We start from the raw sequence: 21816 nt of genomic DNA on the forward strand, positions 1-21816 counted from the left end.
AGATGTTGCGGGGGGGGGGGGGGGTTGGGGAGGGCTGCAAATTTATTAAGGCCAATGCAAGGATTTTGATAATGCATTTTGATAATGTTTACCAGTGCATCATAATAGAAAAAATGGACAAGTAGGGGACACACTCGTGGGAAGGAGAGGCCTACTTTGTATATTTAAAAACTGTTTTAATTATATAATTGTGATTCAGAGATAGAGGCCCAGTATTGTCACTGCCCATGGACTATGCAACAATTACTCCAAAAAAAAACACATCAGGAATATCTCCTTTGGGTTTAATGTAAGAGATCTAGGCCTGCAAGATGGAAATGTACGTTTATCAGCAATGTAAAGTATTACATGATTTGGTGGTTTCCTAGCTTGATGTGCATGCAAACTATTAAATATGGCCATGAGGTTTGAGAGTCAATAAATGTTTAAGGATCTGATGTCAAATGTTAGTCCAAATCCTAATGGTTGATAAAGGATAGAGTAAGTGGATGAGGTTATCAGTAAAAACACAATGCTGTAGAATTGGTTGCACCATTGTCAAACAGTGTACTTTATATAGCAAAAATAAAGATACATAACAAACATTTTGGGCTTGAGACCTTCATCAAGGTATGAGCAAAATGAGATTATCAGTCAGGTCAGGCCTGAAGCATTAGTTACCCTTCACTACAGAAGACACTTTCCTTATTCTAATATTTCCTAATTATCATCTTCCAAAGTATGAGCTGCGATATTCCAAATTTAGAGCTCTTTAATCCAACAAATCAAACTCTGTGGCTGTCACTTAATTCGTTAATAGAACAGAGAGAAAAGATAAATATTTTGCATAGTTTTGCAATGACGTTCATAATGATGATTAACAAAGCATTTATTGTATGATAGAGATTAAAAAAAGGTATTTAAAAGAGATATGAAAGCTAGGTATATAAAACCTTAAAGAGATACAAATATTTAAAGAAAAATTTCTCATGCTCACGCTTCCTTCACATCTTGTAGAATGATAGGCAAGCCATTGGCCTGGGTGGATATTATGACATATTACATCATAATCACTATGGTAACACTACAAACAATGGTTCTCTTAAAGAGACAGGCACATAAATAACTAAAAATCAAAAACACAAGGTTTTAACCTTCGCATTCTGGCCCCTAATTATTATAATAGAAATGAATGGCTAATAGATAATAATTACTATTACAGATACATAAAGTAAATGTATTAAGGATAATCTTAGAAATCAAAACTTTCTGCTTCCTGTAAAAGACAGATTTTAGTAATAAGTCTATTTAAGTAACTAGTATTGCTGAATAAATCCTTTCTTGTCTGGAACTGTATCTGCAATTTTCCCCAGCAATCAAGAATATCTTGGTGAAGAATCGTCTATGATAATAACAATATCTCCACATAAAAAATTGCATTTACCTTTAGACCATTTTTGTTGTTCTTGTAATATCGAAAGATATTCTTTAATCCTTCTTTTCCAAAATAAATCTGCACTTGTTTCCATCTGCATCTTGCATGAAAATCTTCTTTTTTAAATTGACCTGGAGGTATCAAAGGTTTAGATTTAAGAAGTAAGGGATGATATAAGTGCTTCGATGTCATTTGAATCGACAGAAATTTTTGTTATTGGACGACTATTTAAAATAGCTTAGATTTCTCACAATACTGTTTGAAGATTGTTATCATTGAGTATTTGACTATTCAAATTGGAATTAAGAATTTTTCTGATTGATCTAATCATTCTTTCCCACACACCTCCACAATGTAATTCTCTGGGTGGCTTAAATATCCAATTAATTTCTTTCTGAAGTAATGAATCATGAATTTGATGCTGATTCCAATTTTGAACTGTTTTTCATAAAATGTCGAAGAACATTGATAAAAGAGTCTGTATCAAGCGAAGACGCTGCTTCAATATGAATTGCTCGTGTGGTCAAACAGGTAAAAATAGCTCCATATCGTTTTTCAGTACTTTTTTCTCGTTTCACTTGTAAAGGACCAAAATAATAAACTCTCACATATGTAAGTGGGGGTTCATCAGGTGAAACTCTGTCCTGTGACAAATCTGCCATTTGTTGTTGTCCGGGTTTGACATTTGCATGTCAACAATTAACACATTTTGATATAATTCTTTTGATCAATGTTGAAGCACCAAATATCCAATACTTCTGGCGCAGTTCTTATTACACGTGATTATAACCACCATGACCTGTTTTCTCATGCATATGTCGAACAATCAAATCAGAAATATGAAATTCCTTAGCTAATATAATTGGATGTTTCATTTCTTCTGGCATTATTGGTTTTTCCAATCTTCCTCCTGCTCTCAATATATCATTTACAAGAATAGGATTTACCTTGTAAACATGACTTGCTTTTGTTACATTCAGATTCTTTTTCAATTTTTAAATCTCGTTATCAAATACCTTTTTCTGACAAAAATTAATTATTTCCAATTCAGCATTCTTCAACTCATGAACTGTTAGGTAACAGCTCTTTTGAGTCTTCAGATTCTGTTTCTTGATATGATTTAAGATCATAGTTTTTTAATCTAAGAATCTATGCTACAGCTTTTTCAAATAAAACTATGAAGCGTGAAAGCAAATTAATTGAGCGATCAGATCAGATCATTTTCATTAGATATTTAAATTGTATTTACATTAGAGTTTTGGATTTCAGGATCCTCCATTTAAATTTCTTTTAACTTTTCCGGATTTTGAGGCCACTCTTCTTGAGATCGTGAAAGAAACTAAGGACCAGAAACCATGTGTTGGCTCTTTTCAGAAAAGATTCAACTGTTGATTCTTGGGAAGCTATATCAGATGGATTATCCATTGTTTTAACACATCTCCATTGATTAGCATGCAAAACCTTTTTGATTTCATTAACTCTGTTAGTCACAAAGGTACGAAACCTTCTGGTTTTGTTATATAATGTATTTAAGCACTGATGTACTATCAATCCATCTGTAATTCTCTATTAACAGTGTCCATTTTGCTCGCCATAGCAGTGGCAGTCAATTCCATTTGAGGTATAGTGATTGGCTTTAATGGAGCCGCTCTGGCTTCTCCCTTTACAAATCCACAATGTACTCGTGCTTGGCTATTTCATACTACTAAATAACTGACAGTACCATAACCATCTTCGCTTGCATCAGCAAAGTGTTATAACTGAGCAAATATGACAATTCCAAAGTCTGTTGGTTTCAAACATTTGGTGACTTCAAAATTTTCTAACATTTTAAGACTCTCAATCCAATTTATCCAATCTTGTGAGATGGGTTCTAGTATAGTTTCATCCCATCTAAATTTTCTTCTGGAGAATTCTTACAGAATTTTCCAGCTATTAATTCGACCGGTGCCAATGTTCCCAAACGATCATATATTGAGCTTTCATTCGAAAGAACACCTCTTCTTGTTAAAGGCCTTGCTTTCAAAACCATTTTGAATTTGAAAGTATAAGACTGAACACACCATTGCATCCCTAAACTTCATTCGACAGGTAGAACGTCATAAACTAAATCAAAATGTTTTATCTCCTTTGCTCTTTCTGCCTCAGGAATAACAGCCAACACATCTCAACTGTTGCTAATCCATTTTGTCAGGAAGAAACCTCTGTCATAACAGATCTCCTTTAACTCTTGATAAAAATCTATTGCTTTTTCTGAAACCACTGAAGTAAGACAATTTCTACATAGAAATTATTTCTGATGATGTTGAGAACTAAATTGCTTTTCATTATCTTCAGTACATTTCCTTAGAGCAAAATTTGCACAACTCAGTGATGAAATTGCTCCAAATGTCATTCCGTATTCAATCATGTCTTTACTGTAATCTACATTAGATTATAATCTAATCATTATATCAATATGATTATATCCAATCATTATATCTAATCAATCTAATTAGATTATAATACAATCATAAAAAAAATGATAATCTGATGGTATTTTATTTGATGAAACATCACTTCAATATCTGCAGCAATTATAATGGGTTCCTTACAAAATCCATTAAAATACTGGTTAAGTCTGGACTTTGTAGAAGTTGTGAATTCAATGAAACTCCTTGAAATGATGCTCCACTATCAAATACTACACAAAGTTTCTTCTTTTGTGGATGTTTAACTCCATGATGAAATAAATATCATTTTTTACCATCTTTACATTCCAAGATATCTTATGATGCTTTTCTACATAACCTTTGGCTATCATGTCCAACATGACATTGGTATATTCCAAATGAAAGGAAGAATTTCTCTTCAATTACTGTTCTGCAATTATTTTATTGTCTGCATACAAATGCCCTTTTCTTCAAAGGTAATGACCATCAACATGTTTCACAGAATTTGAAACTAAATCCAGAAACTACTTGTCCTCCTTTGAAAGTTCTTGATTATCTGTGAGACATTCAGGAAAATCAATTTTAAACTGTTACTCCCACAGATAATTGTTTCATAACTGAAATTTTGTTGACATTTAAGTTCACTGTCTCCTGATCATTATTAATTTTTCCTCCTAATAGTCCATTAATTGTCCATTAAAGCAATTTTATCATGGTATAAAGTCCATAATTGTGACTCCTTATTACTTCTTGAGATTCAAGAGTTTTTGATACATCTAATCCAATTAACATCTCGATTTTAGTATCAATCTTAGATAAGCATCTTTTAGATGAGCCCACTGTTTGATATCATCTTGATAATGGAATATTCTCTGTATTCACAGGTGGCATAGTCTTCTGAGTATATACACTTGGAAGAGCGCAAAATTCATTGCTATTTAATCCAGCAATCTGTAAAACTCAAACTATATTTTCATTGTTCCTTTCATCATTCATTGTCTTCAACAAGATTTGTGATCTTTTACCATGAAGATTAAGTTTATTAATCAATTCAACAGTACAAAATGATGCAATACTTCTTGGATCAAGAAATGCGTAGCTCTTCAGTATGAAGCTTCCTTTTTTATCTTTAACCTGCACAGGAACTTTTGAGAGAGCTTTGTCATTGGCTCCAGTAAGACTGTTTGAACCGAAGCTGAAGCGTACTTTTTGACTTTGTCTTTAGTCTTGGATTCAGATTGCTTTGTGACAGAGTATTTAGAGGTGGTTTTGGAGGAATTGTTAGAGCAGCTTGCACACACACATTTTAAAACACAGAATATTTGCAGGACTTTTCCAGAATGCTTTTTGCAGGAGGCAACAAAGTATCGACAGCAGCTTGCCTGGGATAGCATGTGATCTTTGCAGGCAGAGGAGAAAAGTTTTGTTCTCAGAGAGGGAGAGTGTGAAATAGAGAGGAGAGAGACAGAAATCTGTTCCAGAGGGAAAAGCTGGCAAACTTTTGAAAGACTGCCTGGTCAAAGGAGAAGACTGGCTGTGTGAAAGGTGACCTGAAAGAAAGAAGATCATCTGGAGAACCCTGAAGGATGCCAGTTTCGTCAGCAAGATTGATTGAGAAGAAATCACTTGTAGATGTCCTGGAAAAAGAATCTCTCTCTGATTACCAGCAAGAACCCTCCTGAGTGGTAACCATTTGCCTGTTAAGCATCAGACTGGCGAACTTTGTTAATGCTAACTTCTGTGTACTGTAGAAGAATTGCCTGCAACCAGTGAGATTGGACTGTGATCCAAATAACTTTTCTAATCTTAAATATACATTACACACACCTGCTCTTAGTATTAGAGGGGGGATTAAGTAGTTAGGTAGGTTAAATAATAAGTTAATGTTTAATTCGGTTTTCTTGTTCAAATATAATTAAAAACTACTTTTGTTTAAGTAACCCTGTGTTGTGGTGCATATCTATTGCTGCTGGTTTTTGGGGTCCTCTGGACTCCGTAACATTTTGACTTCCTTCTCAACTTAACTTCATTGAGTATGCAGTAACTTTGGATGCTTTAAACTGCATATATCTCAACTAAATCACTTATTATAAGTTTTGCCGATGTGTCCTTTACACAAGCAGCCAAACATATTCCATTCTTCTTTAAAAAAATTAATTTCTCATCATACGACTTTTCTCCAATGATGAACATATTTCTCAAGCATGCTTATCTTTACAAATACAAACAGCTTTCCTGAACAGTCTGATCTTCCTTTTCCTTTGTTTCCTTGTTCTTTCCTTGGTTCTTCCCTTTGGTTTCTGTTGAGACAATGACTTAGACTTCTTTACATCTTTAGGAACTATTGAAATATCCTTGATATTTCCAAATACTGGTACAGTGTTAACATGCACATGCCATTCCAAAAATTGTACAACATCCTCAAAAGTAGCATCCCTTCCGGGATGCATCTTAAGCTCTGCAATTTTGATTCTCCACAAATCCTTCAGCTTATAAGGCAATTTATTTATAATAATTGACAAATTAGCAAGCAAATTCAGTTCTTGCAAATATACACCTCTTCCCATTGCAGTACAACATCTCAGAAAGAATGCATATGCTTTTATTAATTTTATATTCATCGCCAAAGTGATGATGCAATAATTATTTTGCCCTTTTAGAACCTTGTTCTGGATTCACATATTGGCAACTTTTTATTAACTCATTCGGCTGTCCTCCAGTATACTCTTCCAAGTAATTTATATGATCTTTAGTATTTTAATTATTACTGTCAATGTGATGTTCAAAGGATTTCATGAACGGCAGATATTGTAATGGATCTCCATTAAAACTGGAATTTCCCTCTTGGGTAAACCAAATGAACCTTGTTGCTGCGTGAACATAGCAGAAATTTAATTTTGTTTTGCTATGAGTAATATTATATTGTCTTGTCCACCATGGCTTGCAACTGGTTGTCTTGTTGTGATTGGAGCATACGGAACTTGAACTGGTGCAATAGGTATAGGACCTTTAGTTGTAACTGATGGCATTGACGGGGATCCTTGGTACATAAGTTATGTCATTGATGGAGATCCTTGACTTGTAGTTGGTTTTCCAGCAACATGAAGAGACATCAATGGTTGAGTATGATCAACGCGCATGCTTAAATTTCTTTGAAATACCCTCCTTTTGGGAAGATCCTTATATTGTGTGCTCTGAAGAAATTGAATGTCGCTAGTGCTTTCCATAGGATTGGTCATTGTCATTTGAGCACTAACAGCAAAACCCATAACTCCTTGCTTGATTATATATTTTTTCTTGTGGCTGCAGTATCCATGGCTCTGCGGGAAGGTTAGGCACTAGCCCTTTGGGTATGTCACTTTCAGGGACAAATTTTGCAGAAGTCTGAGCTAATGCTTTCACTTTGGCCATATTCAAGCTCTAGTCGTTTCTTTAATTCAATAATCTATTTGGTTCTTCACTAAGCATTTGTAACTTCAATTGCTGAATTTTGATTTTAGCTTCTTGCCTCAGTTGCTGATTCTTGATTTGAACCTGCCTATCCTCTAAACCCTATCTTTTCTCCAACCGCTGTTGCTGTGCATAGACAGTAGCCAAGTCTGGTTGCACTTTAGCATGCATAGCTGCTATGCTTGAAGCACGCAAAGCTGTACTTGCTCTTGATGCCACTGATGACTTTGAAGATCTTCCTGAGCTCATAACCTTGGAAATACTATCATCAGGATTCACATCTGAACTTTCAGATCCTGCTGATTGAGTCTCTACCTTTTGCATTTCGCTTGGCACAGCACCAATGGGACTTTGCAACATCTGTTCCATTTCCACTAACTTTTAATGCAGTTAATGAGGCCAGCAGTGCCTTGACAGAGTCTTCTTCTTGCTTGATAGTTGATGCCGCTTCTTCTTTGGCTACTGGCTCCAACCTCCTGCCAAGCATTGTTGGTCCACCTTGCTGGCTCAGCTCACGATCAAACAGTTCTTTGAGAGGATCTGTTTGGTCGAGGTCTTTAACCCAACAAGACTTCTTATCCATCTTGGGTTCTTCACACTGCAATATGGCTTCTCCTGGTTCCTGGGAATTGTAAACAAATTTTGTAACTTTCTTGGTCCCTTTAAAAGATGTTGCTAGCGGAATTGTCTCTGTTGTTCTTCACAAAAGCTTCTTATCTTTATGTTTATCCTTACAAGAATATATTCTGGGGTTTCTGCCAATTCTGCTACCAGAGCTGTGCCTTATTTTTTTCAAGGATGCAGTTTTCTGGCCAGTCCTTTAGCTCAATTTCAAACTGCGCAATTCACAGACAGGTTCTCACACTTCTGGAATATTCTATTATTACAGTGTGGATTTCTCTTGTTTTTAAATCAAGTTGTTGATTCTTTTAGACAAATTTTACGAGCCTTTCTTCCAAACAAAGTTCACAATTACATTTTTCTTTGAATCAAAATACAGACAACACTTTTCTTATTCTAATATATCCTAATTTCAAAGTATCATCTTCCGAAGTGTGAGCTGCGATATCCAAAATTTAGATCTCTTTAATCCAACAAACCAAACTCTGTGGCTGTTACTTAATATAGTTTTAATTTGTTGATAGAACAGATAAACATTTTGCATAGTTTCGTAACAAGACTTTCACAATGATAAATAACAAAGCATTTACTGTATGATGGAGATAAAAAAGGTATTTTAAAGAGACACAAAATCTTAAAAATGTACAAAATGTACATTTTCAAAAGCTTAAAAAGATACAAAATCTTAGAGATACAAAAATTCAAAGAAAAATTTCTCATGCTCACACTTCCTTCACATCTTGTAAATGAGAAGCAAGCTGTTAGCGTGGGTGAATCTTATGGCATATTACATCATAGTCACTATGGTAACACTACAAACAATAGTTCTCTTAACGAGACAAGCACAAAATGAACTAAGAATCAAAAACACAAGGTTTTAACCTTTAAATTTATTTCCTGTGGATGCTGCATGTCCTGCTAAGTTTCTCCAGCCTGTTTATGTATTGCACTTGACCCAAGCATCTGTGGGCTTTCTTGTTTAACACTATCAGTCTAGTTCATATGTTAGAGCATTTCAAGATGCATTCTCTGGTCTTAACCACATGTGATATTATTGAATTTATAGCATTGCTTATATGGCTACTGGATTTGACTCAGGGAATAATCAATTGCCACTTTTCCTCTCTGTTAATCAGGTGGTGCACCTCACCCCTTATTTCTTCATCAATATGTCTTTCTAGTGAAGTATCTAAAAATTCTGGTGTCTGTGCTCTCTCTATTGCTGAAGTAATGCAAATTGGTTGTCAGAATGAGATGCTATGCTGCCCGCAGTGGGTCAGATATGAATCAATTGTGCTTTGAATTCGTTGGCTTTGTTTTTGAGGAGTTATCTAATTTACAAATATTTAAGTTTGCATGTAAATATCAAATTATGAATAAAACTGTCCAAAAACATAGAGAATTAAATAAGAGAGAGGACCACATAGATTTCAAACATGGATAACCGACTGGTAAACAGGATATAATGTGATGTTTAAAAATGGGTACAAAAATAATTATGAGAGTGTAAGCCAAGAATAAAACACAAATTAAATAAAGAAGTTTGAGATATTAGTATTCTCTGCAACTAAATGTTCAATAGATGGCTAAAGTCTGAAAAATGAGCAATCTGATTACATTTAACAAATAGATTAAAAGATACCTTTAACAGAAAGATGTTAAATGCCTTGCCGACTGACTCCAACAGGCTGGACAGGCCTGTCAAACAGGCTGGCATTTGCAAGTGTTAATGACTGAGACTGCAAACAGAGCACTGCACATTGCAAGTAGGTTCCAGACTACTTCCATTGTATATGCAAATTCATATCTTTTAATTATAACATGTACATGTAAAAAGTCAATTTATGTTACCCATTTTCCTGTCTTTAGAAATTGCAAATACTGACTGCAATGCCTTAACTTGTAACATTTCTTTCAAAGAGATAACTCTAATTTGTATGTGATAATGGTCTTTAAATATTGTACCCCTTTACTGGATTCTTTGAATGAGACCAAACAGTCTTAGTGAGGTGACCTTGTCTGCCCAACACTACAGACTGCTTATTCCCACTAGCGTTATTTGAATAAAGTCTGTTTGAATTGTACTGTGTGGCTTGGATGCACTTTTTGTATCTTGACAGGAGCTCAACTTTAACAGTGAGACCAAACACAGTGACCACTTCACCGAACACCGATGCTCTATTTGTGAGTCTTAACTTAAGTTACGAGCAGCCAACTATTTTAACTTTACTTATCATTTCTACAGTGCTACATCTGTCCTCTGTCTCATCTATTGTCGGGCTGAGGCCAAATGCAAATTTAGGGAAAAACACATCATAATCTTCCTGGACAATCTTGAATTCAATAGCTCTGTTCTAGCAGCTCCATTAGTAAAGAGTTATAGGTGCCACAACACTTGCACCACTAGGTTCAACAACAGCTGCTATCCCTCTACCAACAGACTCCTCAATGAAAAACTCAATCATGGACTCATTTAAGGACTCTTGCTTGTGCACTTTATTGATTTTCTTTTTTGTTCTCTCTGTATTGCAGTCAGTTGGTTTACATTCATTATCAGTTTACAGTTCTTTATTTACATGTTTACACTGCTTTGGTAACTGCTGTGCCTGCAGGAAAATAATTTTAGTTTTGTATGTGATGTATGTACTCTTTGACAATAAATCTGAAATCTGAACATTAATTTTTCTAATTTTATGCAACCCCCACCTTCATCTGATTCTACTGCTTCCACATCTTCTTTAACTACTCCTGTACTTACTTCTTTCCCTCTCTCTTTTATTATCCCCATACCTATCTCCCCACCTCCCACAACTTCTGTCCTATACTCTATCACTTCTGTTATCCTCCCCAGCTTCTTTCCCCTTTGTATATGTAATTTTACTTCTTTTACTTAGTCTTGATTGTTTCATCTTGTATTCATATGTGTAAGTTCTTAGACAACATATGTTCTTTACTTTAAAGTTTGTTTATTTTTAAACTTTATTTATTCATTCAAAAAAATAATATATGACATATGCAGCAGTTAAACATAAACATGAATGTTTTTTTCTATATATATAGAAAAAAAAGAAAAGAAAAGGACCCCCCCTTCAGCCAACTCTCCTAAGGAGAGCCATAAAAAAAGAAAAAAGAATATTAAAGAAAAAGTTAAATATACATATTGAAATCTAGTCAATATAAATTGAAATGTAAATATTCCGAGTATAACAGCCACTTATTAATAAAATAATTATAATTATCATATGAAACATGTGTGATTTTTTCCATTATTAAACAATATTTCATCTCATTATGCCATCTATTAATATCAATCATATTTGTATATTTCCACGTACTAGCAATACATTTTTTCACTACGGATATATACAAAAGCAAGCTGGAACTTATCTAATCCCAAACCTTTCAGAAGTTGCAAACTACCCAATAAAAATACAGTTGGATCTAAAACTATTTTAATCTTATACAGGTATTCTAAAAATGATTGAATTTTCTTCCAAGAAGATAGTATATGTATACATAACCAAACAGCATGAAAAAAAGTTCCAACCGTATCACCACATCTAAAACACAAATCTGATTCATGAAAACAATATTTTTAAAATTTTTCAGGTGTCAAATATAATTGATGTAAAAAATTGTAATTAATCATTGCATAACGTGCATTTATCAATCTAGTTACACTATCATAACAGATATCTAACCAATCCTCTTCAGAAAAAATAAAACCAATATCTGTTTCCCATTTTATTTTAGATCTATCCCAAACCTTTTTATCCATACCATCCTGTAATATTTGATACATAGACAAAATATAACCCTTGTATGGTACCTTCATGAGAAAAGATTCAAATTTAGTCATTTTAGGTAAAATCATATCTCTATCAAACATACATTTTACCAAAGATCGAATTTGATAATAAAGAAATAAAGAGTTCTTATCAATACCAAAATCTTCCCTCATCTGATTAAAAGATAAAAACTTACCCTATTTAAAACAATCTCCCAAATTTTTCACACCTTGAAATCTCCAATGCAATAAACTTTGATTATGTATTGAAAAAGAAATAAGTTGATCATTATTCAATGGAGTCAAAGCCAATAATTTACACCTAGAGCCTATCATTTATTTTTCTTTATCCATAAGTTCATTAAATGTATTAGTATAGGCACATTATAGTGTTGTAACAAATTTATATTCCACCTAAACAAAAATTGATGTATTTTAAATTCAGAAATACTTGCCATCTCAATTTTAGCCCAACTAGGAGGCCATACCAAATTCATCAATGAACTAATCAATTTAAGTTGGGCTGCTTCATAATAATTTTGAAAATGTGGTAAACGTAGTCCCCCCTAACTCATATTTCCAAGTTAATTTATTCAAAGCTACTCTCGAAAATATACCCCTCCATAAAAACTCCCTAACCATTTTATTCAAATCTAAAAAAAAATTTTATCAAGTAAATACAGAATAGATTGAAAAAAATATTGTATACATGCAAAGATATTCATCTTAATTGTATTTATCCTTCCCATTAAATTAATAGGTAAATCTTTCCATTTAAACAAATCTGTTTGAATTTTTTCATTAATTTATATAAAGATTGATAATTAACACTCAAAATTATACCCAGATATTTAATTCGATCAGTCCACTTCAAATTAATAATATTCTTATAAACTGAATAATCTCCTTCACTTACTGGTAATATTTCACTTTTTTCCCCAATTAACTTTATATCCAGAAAGACATCCATATTGTATTAAACATTCCTTCAAATGCAAAAGTGACTGAGCTGGGTTTATTAAATACACCAATACATCATCAGCAAATAAATTAATTTTATACTCCTCATCTAAAACTTTCATACCTTGTATCTGTGTATTTTGTCTTATCAACTGTGCTAAAGGTTCAATCACTAACACAAACAAAGCTGGTGATAAAGGACAACCTTGACAAGTTGATCGAGTTAACTTAAAAGATTCCGAAATCAAACCATTCATCAATACTCTAGCTACCGGTTTACTATATAGAGCCCTAATCCAACCAATAAAAGAAGGACCAAACTTAAATTTCTCCAAAACTTTAAACAAAAAATTCCATTCAACTCTATCCAATGCTTTTTCTGCATCTAAGGATATCAGCACCGGGTGATATGAAGATTGTCAAAATCTATTAATCAAACTAATTACGCGCAAAATGTTATTTGAAGCATATCTATTCTTTATAAAACCTCTTTGATCAATATGAATCAACTTTGGTAAAACATTAGCCAATCTATTCGCTAATATTTAGCTATTATTTTATAATTTACATTTAACAATGAAATTGGTCTATATGAAGATACTTTCAAAAGATCTTTTTTAGGAATTACTGTAATAAAAGCACTAGAACAAGACTCAGGTAATTCATAATGTTCTCCAACTTGATGTAATACATCCCCAAACACTGTAGATAAATCATTATTAAAAAATTTATAAAATTCAACCGAAAATCCATCATCATCAGGCGATTTACCGTTCGGCATTTCCAGCATAGCCATTTTAATTTCTGAATCAGTAAATGGTTCTTCTAACTCCTGTATATCTCCATCCTCTAATGTCAGTAAATTCAACTGTGATAAAAAAAAGATCAATCGATCCAGTTTCCTGTTTTCCTTCAGATGTATATAACTTTTTATAAAATAAATAAAATTCATCATTAATCTCACAAGGTTAATAAGTAATAAGAGTATTCCGTCTAACAGCATTAATAGTCCTTGATATCTGTTCTTTCTTTAATTGCCATGCTAATACCTTAAGTGCTTTCTCTCCCCATTCGTAATACCGTTGTTTAGTCCTATTAATCACACATTCAAATTGAAAAGATTGCAAAGGGAGTCTCCAGGTGGCGCTCATGGAGTGAACACGTTTTGGTTTTTGCTCCAGAAAATATACTATTTTTAACCTGTATCCACCTTTGAACTAACTTCACAGAAGTCAGAAAGATCTTTATTATTTCTCTAATTATACTTGAGTCTGAAAATTTTGAAGAAATGACTGAAGGAAAAGCTACACGAGCTAAAACCCGGGCAGAAGAAGGTGACGGCCGAGAGAAGAAACAACCAGACATTAAACTAAGTGAGATGACCTTCACTGACTTTTTAAAATTCTTTCGTGATGAATTCAAAGATGTTTGTCGCAAAAAAGACCTAGCTGAACTTCGTACAGCTTTAATTGCCTCAGAAGTTGAAACCAAAAAACAACATACCTTAATTGCAGCTCTTCAAACTGAAGTTCAACAAAAAGAGATTAGACTGACTGAGGTCGAACAGAAACTTTCCAAAGCAATTAAACAGCTAGAAGCGCTCCAGCTGAAAAGCATTGATTCAGAGAACCGTTCAGAAGACAAAATATTCGTTTGGTTGGAATTCCTGAAGGCATTGAGAAAGGAGATCTCCTGACGTTTTTTTGCTGAGCTTTTAAAAGAAGCATACCCATCCGAATTCCCTGCTGATCCACCGCTACTCGATAGAGTACATCGCACCTGGAACCGAAATGCTGAAGCTTCCAAACCCAGAGTGGTGATGGTCCGTATGCATTACGTGAGTACAAAGGATAGATTGATTCGTACAGCCAGAAGACTTGGAAATGAGACTGTTCGTGGCTTTAGTCTAAGAGCCTATGAAGATTTTAGTCCGGAGGTAGTACGGGCTCGAAGACTGTTTAAAGATCTGATGTCCGAATGTTTTGAGAAGAAACTGAAACCTGCGCTCCTGTATCCTGCAAGGCTCAGGATTTCTCCGGAGAACCAAGCTCGTCAAATATTCGACTCCGTGTCTGCAGCACGGAACTACCTGTCGGCTAATTTCCCGTCTAGCGCGACCTCTCAGCCCGAGTGACCGATAAAAAATGCGGTAGATATCGGTCTTTTTCAGGTTAATAGTCAGATTCTGATTTCTGACCATTCGAAAAGATTGCAAAACATTATATTTCAATTTCAGCCTGGATAATTCTATTTTCTGATCTTCTGTAGCATCTTTCTGAAATTCCTTTTCTAACTCATCAATCTGTTTCTCTAATTTAAGACTCTGATCTAATCGATTCTTTTTTATTTTAGAAGTATAACTAATTATTTGTCCTCTCAAATAGGCTTTCGTAACATCCCATAATACAAACTTACTTTGAACAGAATTAGAATTTTCTTTCAAAAAAATGTATTTGTTTTTTCAAAAAAAATCAATAAATTCCATATTTTTTAACAACATTGTATTAAATCTCCAAAGATAAGCTATTTGAGTTTTCTCAGAAGTTTCATATGTAAAATATAACAAGGAGTGATCTGAAATCACCCTACTTTTATATTCCGCTTGTTGTATTTTCCCTTGTAAATGAGCCGATACTAAAAAGAAGTCAATCGTTGAAAATGATTCATGTCTAAATGAATAAAAGGAAAAATCTTTCTCTGTCGGATTAAGACGTCTCCATATATGTACTAAATGAAGGTCTTTCATCAACGCTTGGACCTGAATTGCCATCTTGGATTTTTTAACTTTCTTCGGAGATTTATCTAATAAAGCTTCCAAAACACAATTAAAATCACCACCAACTAAAATATTATCATTAGCCTGACCCAAACATAAAAATGCATCTGAAATAAATATTTCATCATCTGCATTTGGGCATAAATATTAAGTAAAGTCCAAAATTCACTAAAAATCTTACAATTCAATTCAATTCATCCTGCCTTTTCCTCCATTGTTTGTAATTCAAAAGATAAATTTTTATGTATCAAAATTGCTACACCTTTAGCTCTAGAATTAAATGAAGAATATACATGCCCAACCCAGTCCCTTTTTAATTTCACGCTTTCCTTCACATTCAAATGTGTTTCTTGTAAAAAGGCAATATCAATTTTCATTTTCTTAATATGACTTGCTTACGCATAATCGTACTATTTAATCCTCGAATATTAAAAGTAGCAAACCTCAACTTTGACATATCTACTATTATTACTAAATACCAATAATATCTTTATATAAAAGCTCAAATCAACATATATAGGCCCTCCAATAGAAAAAAATCTCAAATAAAAAAATAAATAAAAATTTTAAAAAAAGAAAATCCCGCCCAAAAAAACTACCAAAAGATAGTAATCCCCTAAACAAAACATGGGTGTGGGTCACCCACCAGTGGCTGATGACTATTAAAAAACTTAGTGCAAATCTCTCCCTCCCCAGCCAAACAGTCAATAACATCAAAATATCATAATAACAAAAGAAAAAAAATAGAATAAGAAAATTCTTCTTTTCACCCAGAAGATTCCAATCTCGAAGATCCCATTTCAGAAGGAGGTAGACTCTTTCCATTCCCATTTTTCCCATTTCTGCCATTTCTTCTGTTTCCAGAGCAACCAGATTTTTCTTTAGGAGATAATGGTGGACTACATCTTTGTCCTCTTATATCTGGCAATGAATCAGCAAAAATCATTGCTTCACGATCAGTTTCAAAAAACCGAAATTGATAATCTCCATAAAACACATTCAATACTGCAGGGTAACGAAAAGTAGACTTATAACCTTTACGCCACAAAACTTCTTTAACTGGATTGAATCGACGTCGACATTGAATGACCTCTTGACTCAAATCAGGATAAAAAAGGACTCTGCTATTCTGAATCAATAATGGGGTTTGTCGTTGTCTCGCATTTTGTACTGCAAGTCGAAGTATTGCTTCTCTGTCCAAATAATTCAAACATCAAGTTATTACCGGTTTCGGTGGTTGACCAGCTGAAGGTGTTCTTCTTAAAGCTCTATGGGGTCTTTCCAGTACCAATCCCCCAGAGAAAAATTCTTGCCCTAATATTTGCAGAATCCAGACTTTAAAGAAACAAAGAGGATCTTATCCTTCTATACCTTCTGGCAAACCAACAATTTTCACATTATTCCTTCTGCTTTGATTCTCCAAGTAATCTATTTTTCTTTCTAGCTCCTTCTCACGTTCTCCTAGTTCTATGATTGAATTTTCCTCCTTCAACACTTTTTCTGTGTTAGGTCACTTGTTGTTTACAGTCCAAAAAAGCAGTCTGAAATTTTTTAAATTCTTCATAAGATGCATTCACACGTGCCTTAACCATATTTAATTCTGAACTCATACCAGCATTCATTTGAACCATTTCATTCATTTGAGATGTCAACAAATCCATTCCAGGTTTTATAACAGCTTGAACAATAGCATTCAATTGCATACACTGTGATTCAGTAAAGCTCAGCTCTGCTCTCTCTGACATAGTGGGAGAACAAGGTAACTGCAGCTCCTGCTGCAACTCAACAGAAGGCATTTTAAAAGTTTTACTGCAGGTCTGGACTCCCAGCGACAGCACCCCGACTTCCTCAGGGGGTCGCCGCTGGTCTCCCCCCGCATCTCAATGTTTTTTCATCAATTCACGAAGAAAAATGATTTCTTCAGATTGAAATGCTACCTGATGCATTTCCAACAATGGAGTCGTCTTCCTGCGTGCTCCCTCCATTGAAATCGAAAGGCTTTCCAAATTGGGGTCCACTTCTTGGGAACACGCATCTTCTTCCGGAGAACATATAATTCCAGCGCCATCCTTCATTTGGTGAGCAATAATTTTTTTTCAGCCCCCACAGGCAATCTTTGGGGTTTAGACAATGAAGAGATTGAGCCTGGAGCTGTATCAAGTCATCTAGGCCCCAAATCCTCAGCACTTTGAAAATGTAATTTCTTCTGAACTTGAGGTTTAGTCTTTTTACCATTAGCGGCCATAATAATTCCTTAATACTTTAAACTAAAATTTAAAAATTTTAAACTTGAAAACAAAGGGTTAAAAAGTAGGTATTTAAAAGTCTGGCCAGAGAGGACAAGGTTACATGTCTAGACTCTACGCCATCTTGCCACGCCCCCCTTTTACTTTAAAGTTGATGAAAACAGCCCATGAGGCATGCCATGAGGCTGCAAGCCTCCGTTACAGATCTCTCTTACTGCAGTCTCTCCTTCTATGTCAGCCCCCTACTGGCAGCCAAGTACAATCAAACAGGAGCTATAATCCTTAAGGCATTGCTAGTTGCATTGCAAACCTGATCACTATCATTACATCTCCCTTTCTTAAAAAAAAAGCAGCTTATTTTTAACTAACATGTTTTCTTTGTATAACTCTACAATATTAACTTTAACATCAGGAACTTACATTATTATCAACATTGCTAACATTTTTTGAACTTGTTTTGGTCACATTTACATACACTAAAACTTGCAGAGCGAATAAGATTGCACTACTTCATTCTATAACAGGAGTCTTTAAATTTGCTCTATGAGTCTCTTAGAAGGATTCACGTGTCTTGTCGATCTCCTGATTGATTGTCCTTGAATCTGAGTTGTTGTATCAGACGATGTATTCTCAGCTGTATATTCAGGTTCTTCAACAGTATCCAACTTTCCATCTACTCTAACTGGTTCCATTTGAAGATCTCGATGATTTCTTGGTTGGATTTCACTAAGGACAGTACCCTTCTGAGTCCATAAGTTTGTTTTGTCTTTTAGCCTTACTTGGTCACTAGTGTAGATTTCTGGTAGGTTTATTGTCTCTCTGTCAAAGTAATACTTTTGATTTTCTTTCTGTTGTTCTTTGAACTTCCTCGGGCTGCTTTCATGGAGAACAGATCCGGGACACCCTAGTGTCCGCTCGAGGTACATAAGGCAGCGACTTGTCGAGTCAGGTAAGTACCTGGCTCGTCACATTGAACTAGCCAAATCGTTGGAACAGGCTAAGTTCGAGAATGATGACCTCAAAACCAGTGAGCTCGCTCACCCAGTTGAGCCCTTCCAAGGACCAGGTGCTCCCACTCCCCCTGCCCTAACGGCTGCCACTTCCTTTGATAGGGAGCACTCCTGTACTAGGGAGTGCTTTTTCTGTGGCAAGAGCCAGCATCCTAAATCTCGTTGCCCGGCTAAAGACTCAGTGTGTTCCAGCTGTGGCAAGAAAGGACATTGGGTGAGGTTTGCTACGCGAGGGGAAGCCCGGGGAAGTCCACTACCTGCACCACTCCTGGAGCCAATTCCAGCCCCAAGCCGTCTGTCCCAAATGCACCCAAACCCACTTGCTGCCCTCCACACAGACAGAGGGTGGCAGTGAGGAAAGAGCATGAAAAGGCTCGGTGGCCATCTTGCCATGACTCAAATTCAAACTTGGCACCATCATCGTTGGAGGAGGAAGGAGGGCAGCCATCTTGCTGTGCCACGATGTTGACGCCATCTTACCCATGCAGGGCAACCCAAGATGGTGGGGGCCATACGAATGAGGAGTATGAAGTCTCTGGGGTCCTGGCCTCGATGGTTCTGGACCAGGTCAGACCTCACCACCTCAGCAACATCATAGTGACTGTGAAGGTAAATGGACATTCCACTAAATGCCTAATTGATACAGGCTCTACTGAAAGCTTCATAGACTCATGTACTGTACAGAAATACAAACTAAAGATGTATCCTTCCAATTATTGTATACTCCTTGTGTCTCATTCACATTCTACGTGTATTCAACAACTTGTATAGTGCATTTGTTGTTCAAATTTTTGTAAAGTTCACCTTTATGTACTGATGAATTGGGTGCTCTGGTGTTGTTGGGTCTATACTTCCTGTGTCATCTTAATACCGTGACCTTGGAGTATGCTGGTCCCCTCCCCCCCATAATGGTTCGGAATGGAGGACTCCTAAAATCAGAACCCACATGCACAGCAGACTGAGATTTCATACAATCTGAGACACAATGTTTGCTCAACAAAGGTATCATCGAATCTCGCACAAGCCCATGGAGAGCAGAAGTGGTAGTGGTAAAAGGAGAAAAACAAGTCCAGGCTAGTACCTGACCATAGCCAAACTATTAATCGGTTTATAATCTTAGACACATACTCCCTCCTTCGAATTTCCGACATGGTGAATGATATTGCACAGTTTCGGATCTATTTGACCATCGACCTGAAAGCTGCTTATCATCAGTTGCCAATCTATTCTGCGGACCATCCATGTGTGGAATTTGAGGATAGTGAAGAAGATTACCGTAGATTAAAAGGTGATTTAGGAAGGCTGGAGGTGTGAGCTGAGAAATGGCTGATGGAATTTAATACAGATGTGTGAGGTGTTACATTTTGGAAAGGCAAATCTAAATAGGTCATATGCATTAAATGGTAGGCTATTGAGATGTGCAGAGCAACAAAGGGATTTAGGAGTTGTGGTAAATAGTACCCTCAAAGTTGATACTCAGGTAGATGGTGTGGTGAAGAAGGCATTTGGAATGTTGGCCTTCATAAATCGGAGTATTGAATTCAAGAGTAAGGAGGTTATGATGAAATTGTACAAGGCATTGGTGAGGCCAAATTTGGAGTACTGTGTACAGTTTTGGTCACCAAATTATAGGAAAGATATAAACAAAATAGAGAGAGTGCAGAGAAGTTTCACGAGAATGTTGACAGGATTTCAAGGTTTGACTTACAGGGAAAGGTTGTGCAGACTGGGGCTTTTTTCTCTGGAGCGTAGAAGATTGAGAGGGGACTTGATAGAGGTGTTTAAGATTTTAAAAGGGACAGACAGAGTAAACGTGGATAGGCTTTTTCAATTAAGAGTGGGGGAGATTCAAACTAGAGGGCATGGTTTAAGATTGAAGGGGGAAAATTATAAGGGGAAATATGAGGGGAAATTTCTTTACGCAAAGGGTGGTGGGGATGTGGAATGAGCTTCCAACAGACGTGGTCGAGGCGGGATCATTGGTTACATTTAAGGAAAGACTAGATAGTTACATGGATAGGAGAGGACTGGAGGGGTATGGACCGGGTGCTGGTCAGTGGGACTAGGAGGGTGGGGATTTGTTACGGCATGGACTAGTAGGGCCGAACTGGCCTGTTCTGTGCTGTAAGTGGTTATATGGTGGCTAATGGTCATCAGTATCAATTCCAGACGGTCCCTTTTGGTATTACTAATGGGATTTCTATCTTCCAGAGGTAGATGGACAGAATGGTGGATGAGTATGGGTTGAAGGCTACCTTCCCCTACCTCGATAAAGTCACCATCTGTGGCTATACCTTGGAAGACCATGATGCCAACCTCCAGAGTTTTCTCCAAGCAGCAAAAGCCCTGAATCTCACTTATAACTCTGACAAGTGCACGTTCAGGTCTAAACGTCTGGCTATCCTTGGCTATGTGGTGGAGAATGGCCTCATTGGCCCCAATTCCAATAGGAAGCACCTCATTAGTATCAGCCTACCTGAAGCGTCGCTTTCCATTTGGAAAGGTACATTTGCGTGCACCGCATATATGGCATCTTTCGCAATGTGATTCTGGTGGTAGTTAAAACCTTTTTAGCTTCAGTCGAGGGGGGAAATTAGTGGCTTTTAAGAGAGAGCAAACCTTATCAGCGTATTGAGGGATCCACTGGGCATAATATGATGAAAAAACCCAGGCATCTCCTCAAAGCCTTTGTGATCCTGGAAACAGGGAATCAAAAGATTCCTTGTGGGTCAGGCCACTCCCATATGTATCCTAGCAGCCACAGTGACCAAACCTGTGTCTAACTAGTTATGATAAAGAAGGTTTCTACTTAGCTTTGATGTAAAATTTTTGCTCATTTTGGGAAAAAAAACAAACATGAAAGTTTGTCTCGTATTCGTTGACAGTAGAAAGGGGTTAAAGAGCTTGAACTGAAAGTTATCTGCAGTAATTTGAAACCTGCCTTCCAGAGTGCTTCAATCATGCAGCAATTTCACAAGTCGTTGCACTTTAAAAAATAACAATGAACTGTTCCACTTCTGCAGTGTTTCCTGGTTCTAACTTGTACAGAAGGAGTAAAAACAAATCACACAGAAGAAAGAATTATCTTAAAAAACTGCAATGTTGTTTTAAGACTAATTG

The 21816-nt window shown here is 35.8% G+C and overlaps 1 protein-coding gene across 1 annotated transcript in view; it reads right to left on the reverse strand.

Annotated features, from left to right (window-relative positions):
- LOC138755621 (N-terminal EF-hand calcium-binding protein 1-like) overlaps nucleotides 1-21816 on the reverse strand; it is a 201760-nt gene that overhangs the window by 160658 nt on the left and 19286 nt on the right. The window contains 1 exon segment of the mRNA XM_069921964.1: nucleotides 1424-1545. Coding sequence (XP_069778065.1) covers nucleotides 1424-1514 — 91 coding nt within the window. The 5' untranslated portion in view covers nucleotides 1515-1545.

This window comes from Narcine bancroftii, chromosome 2 (assembly GCF_036971445.1).
Source record: "Narcine bancroftii isolate sNarBan1 chromosome 2, sNarBan1.hap1, whole genome shotgun sequence".
Lineage (NCBI taxonomy): Eukaryota > Metazoa > Chordata > Chondrichthyes > Torpediniformes > Narcinidae > Narcine > Narcine bancroftii.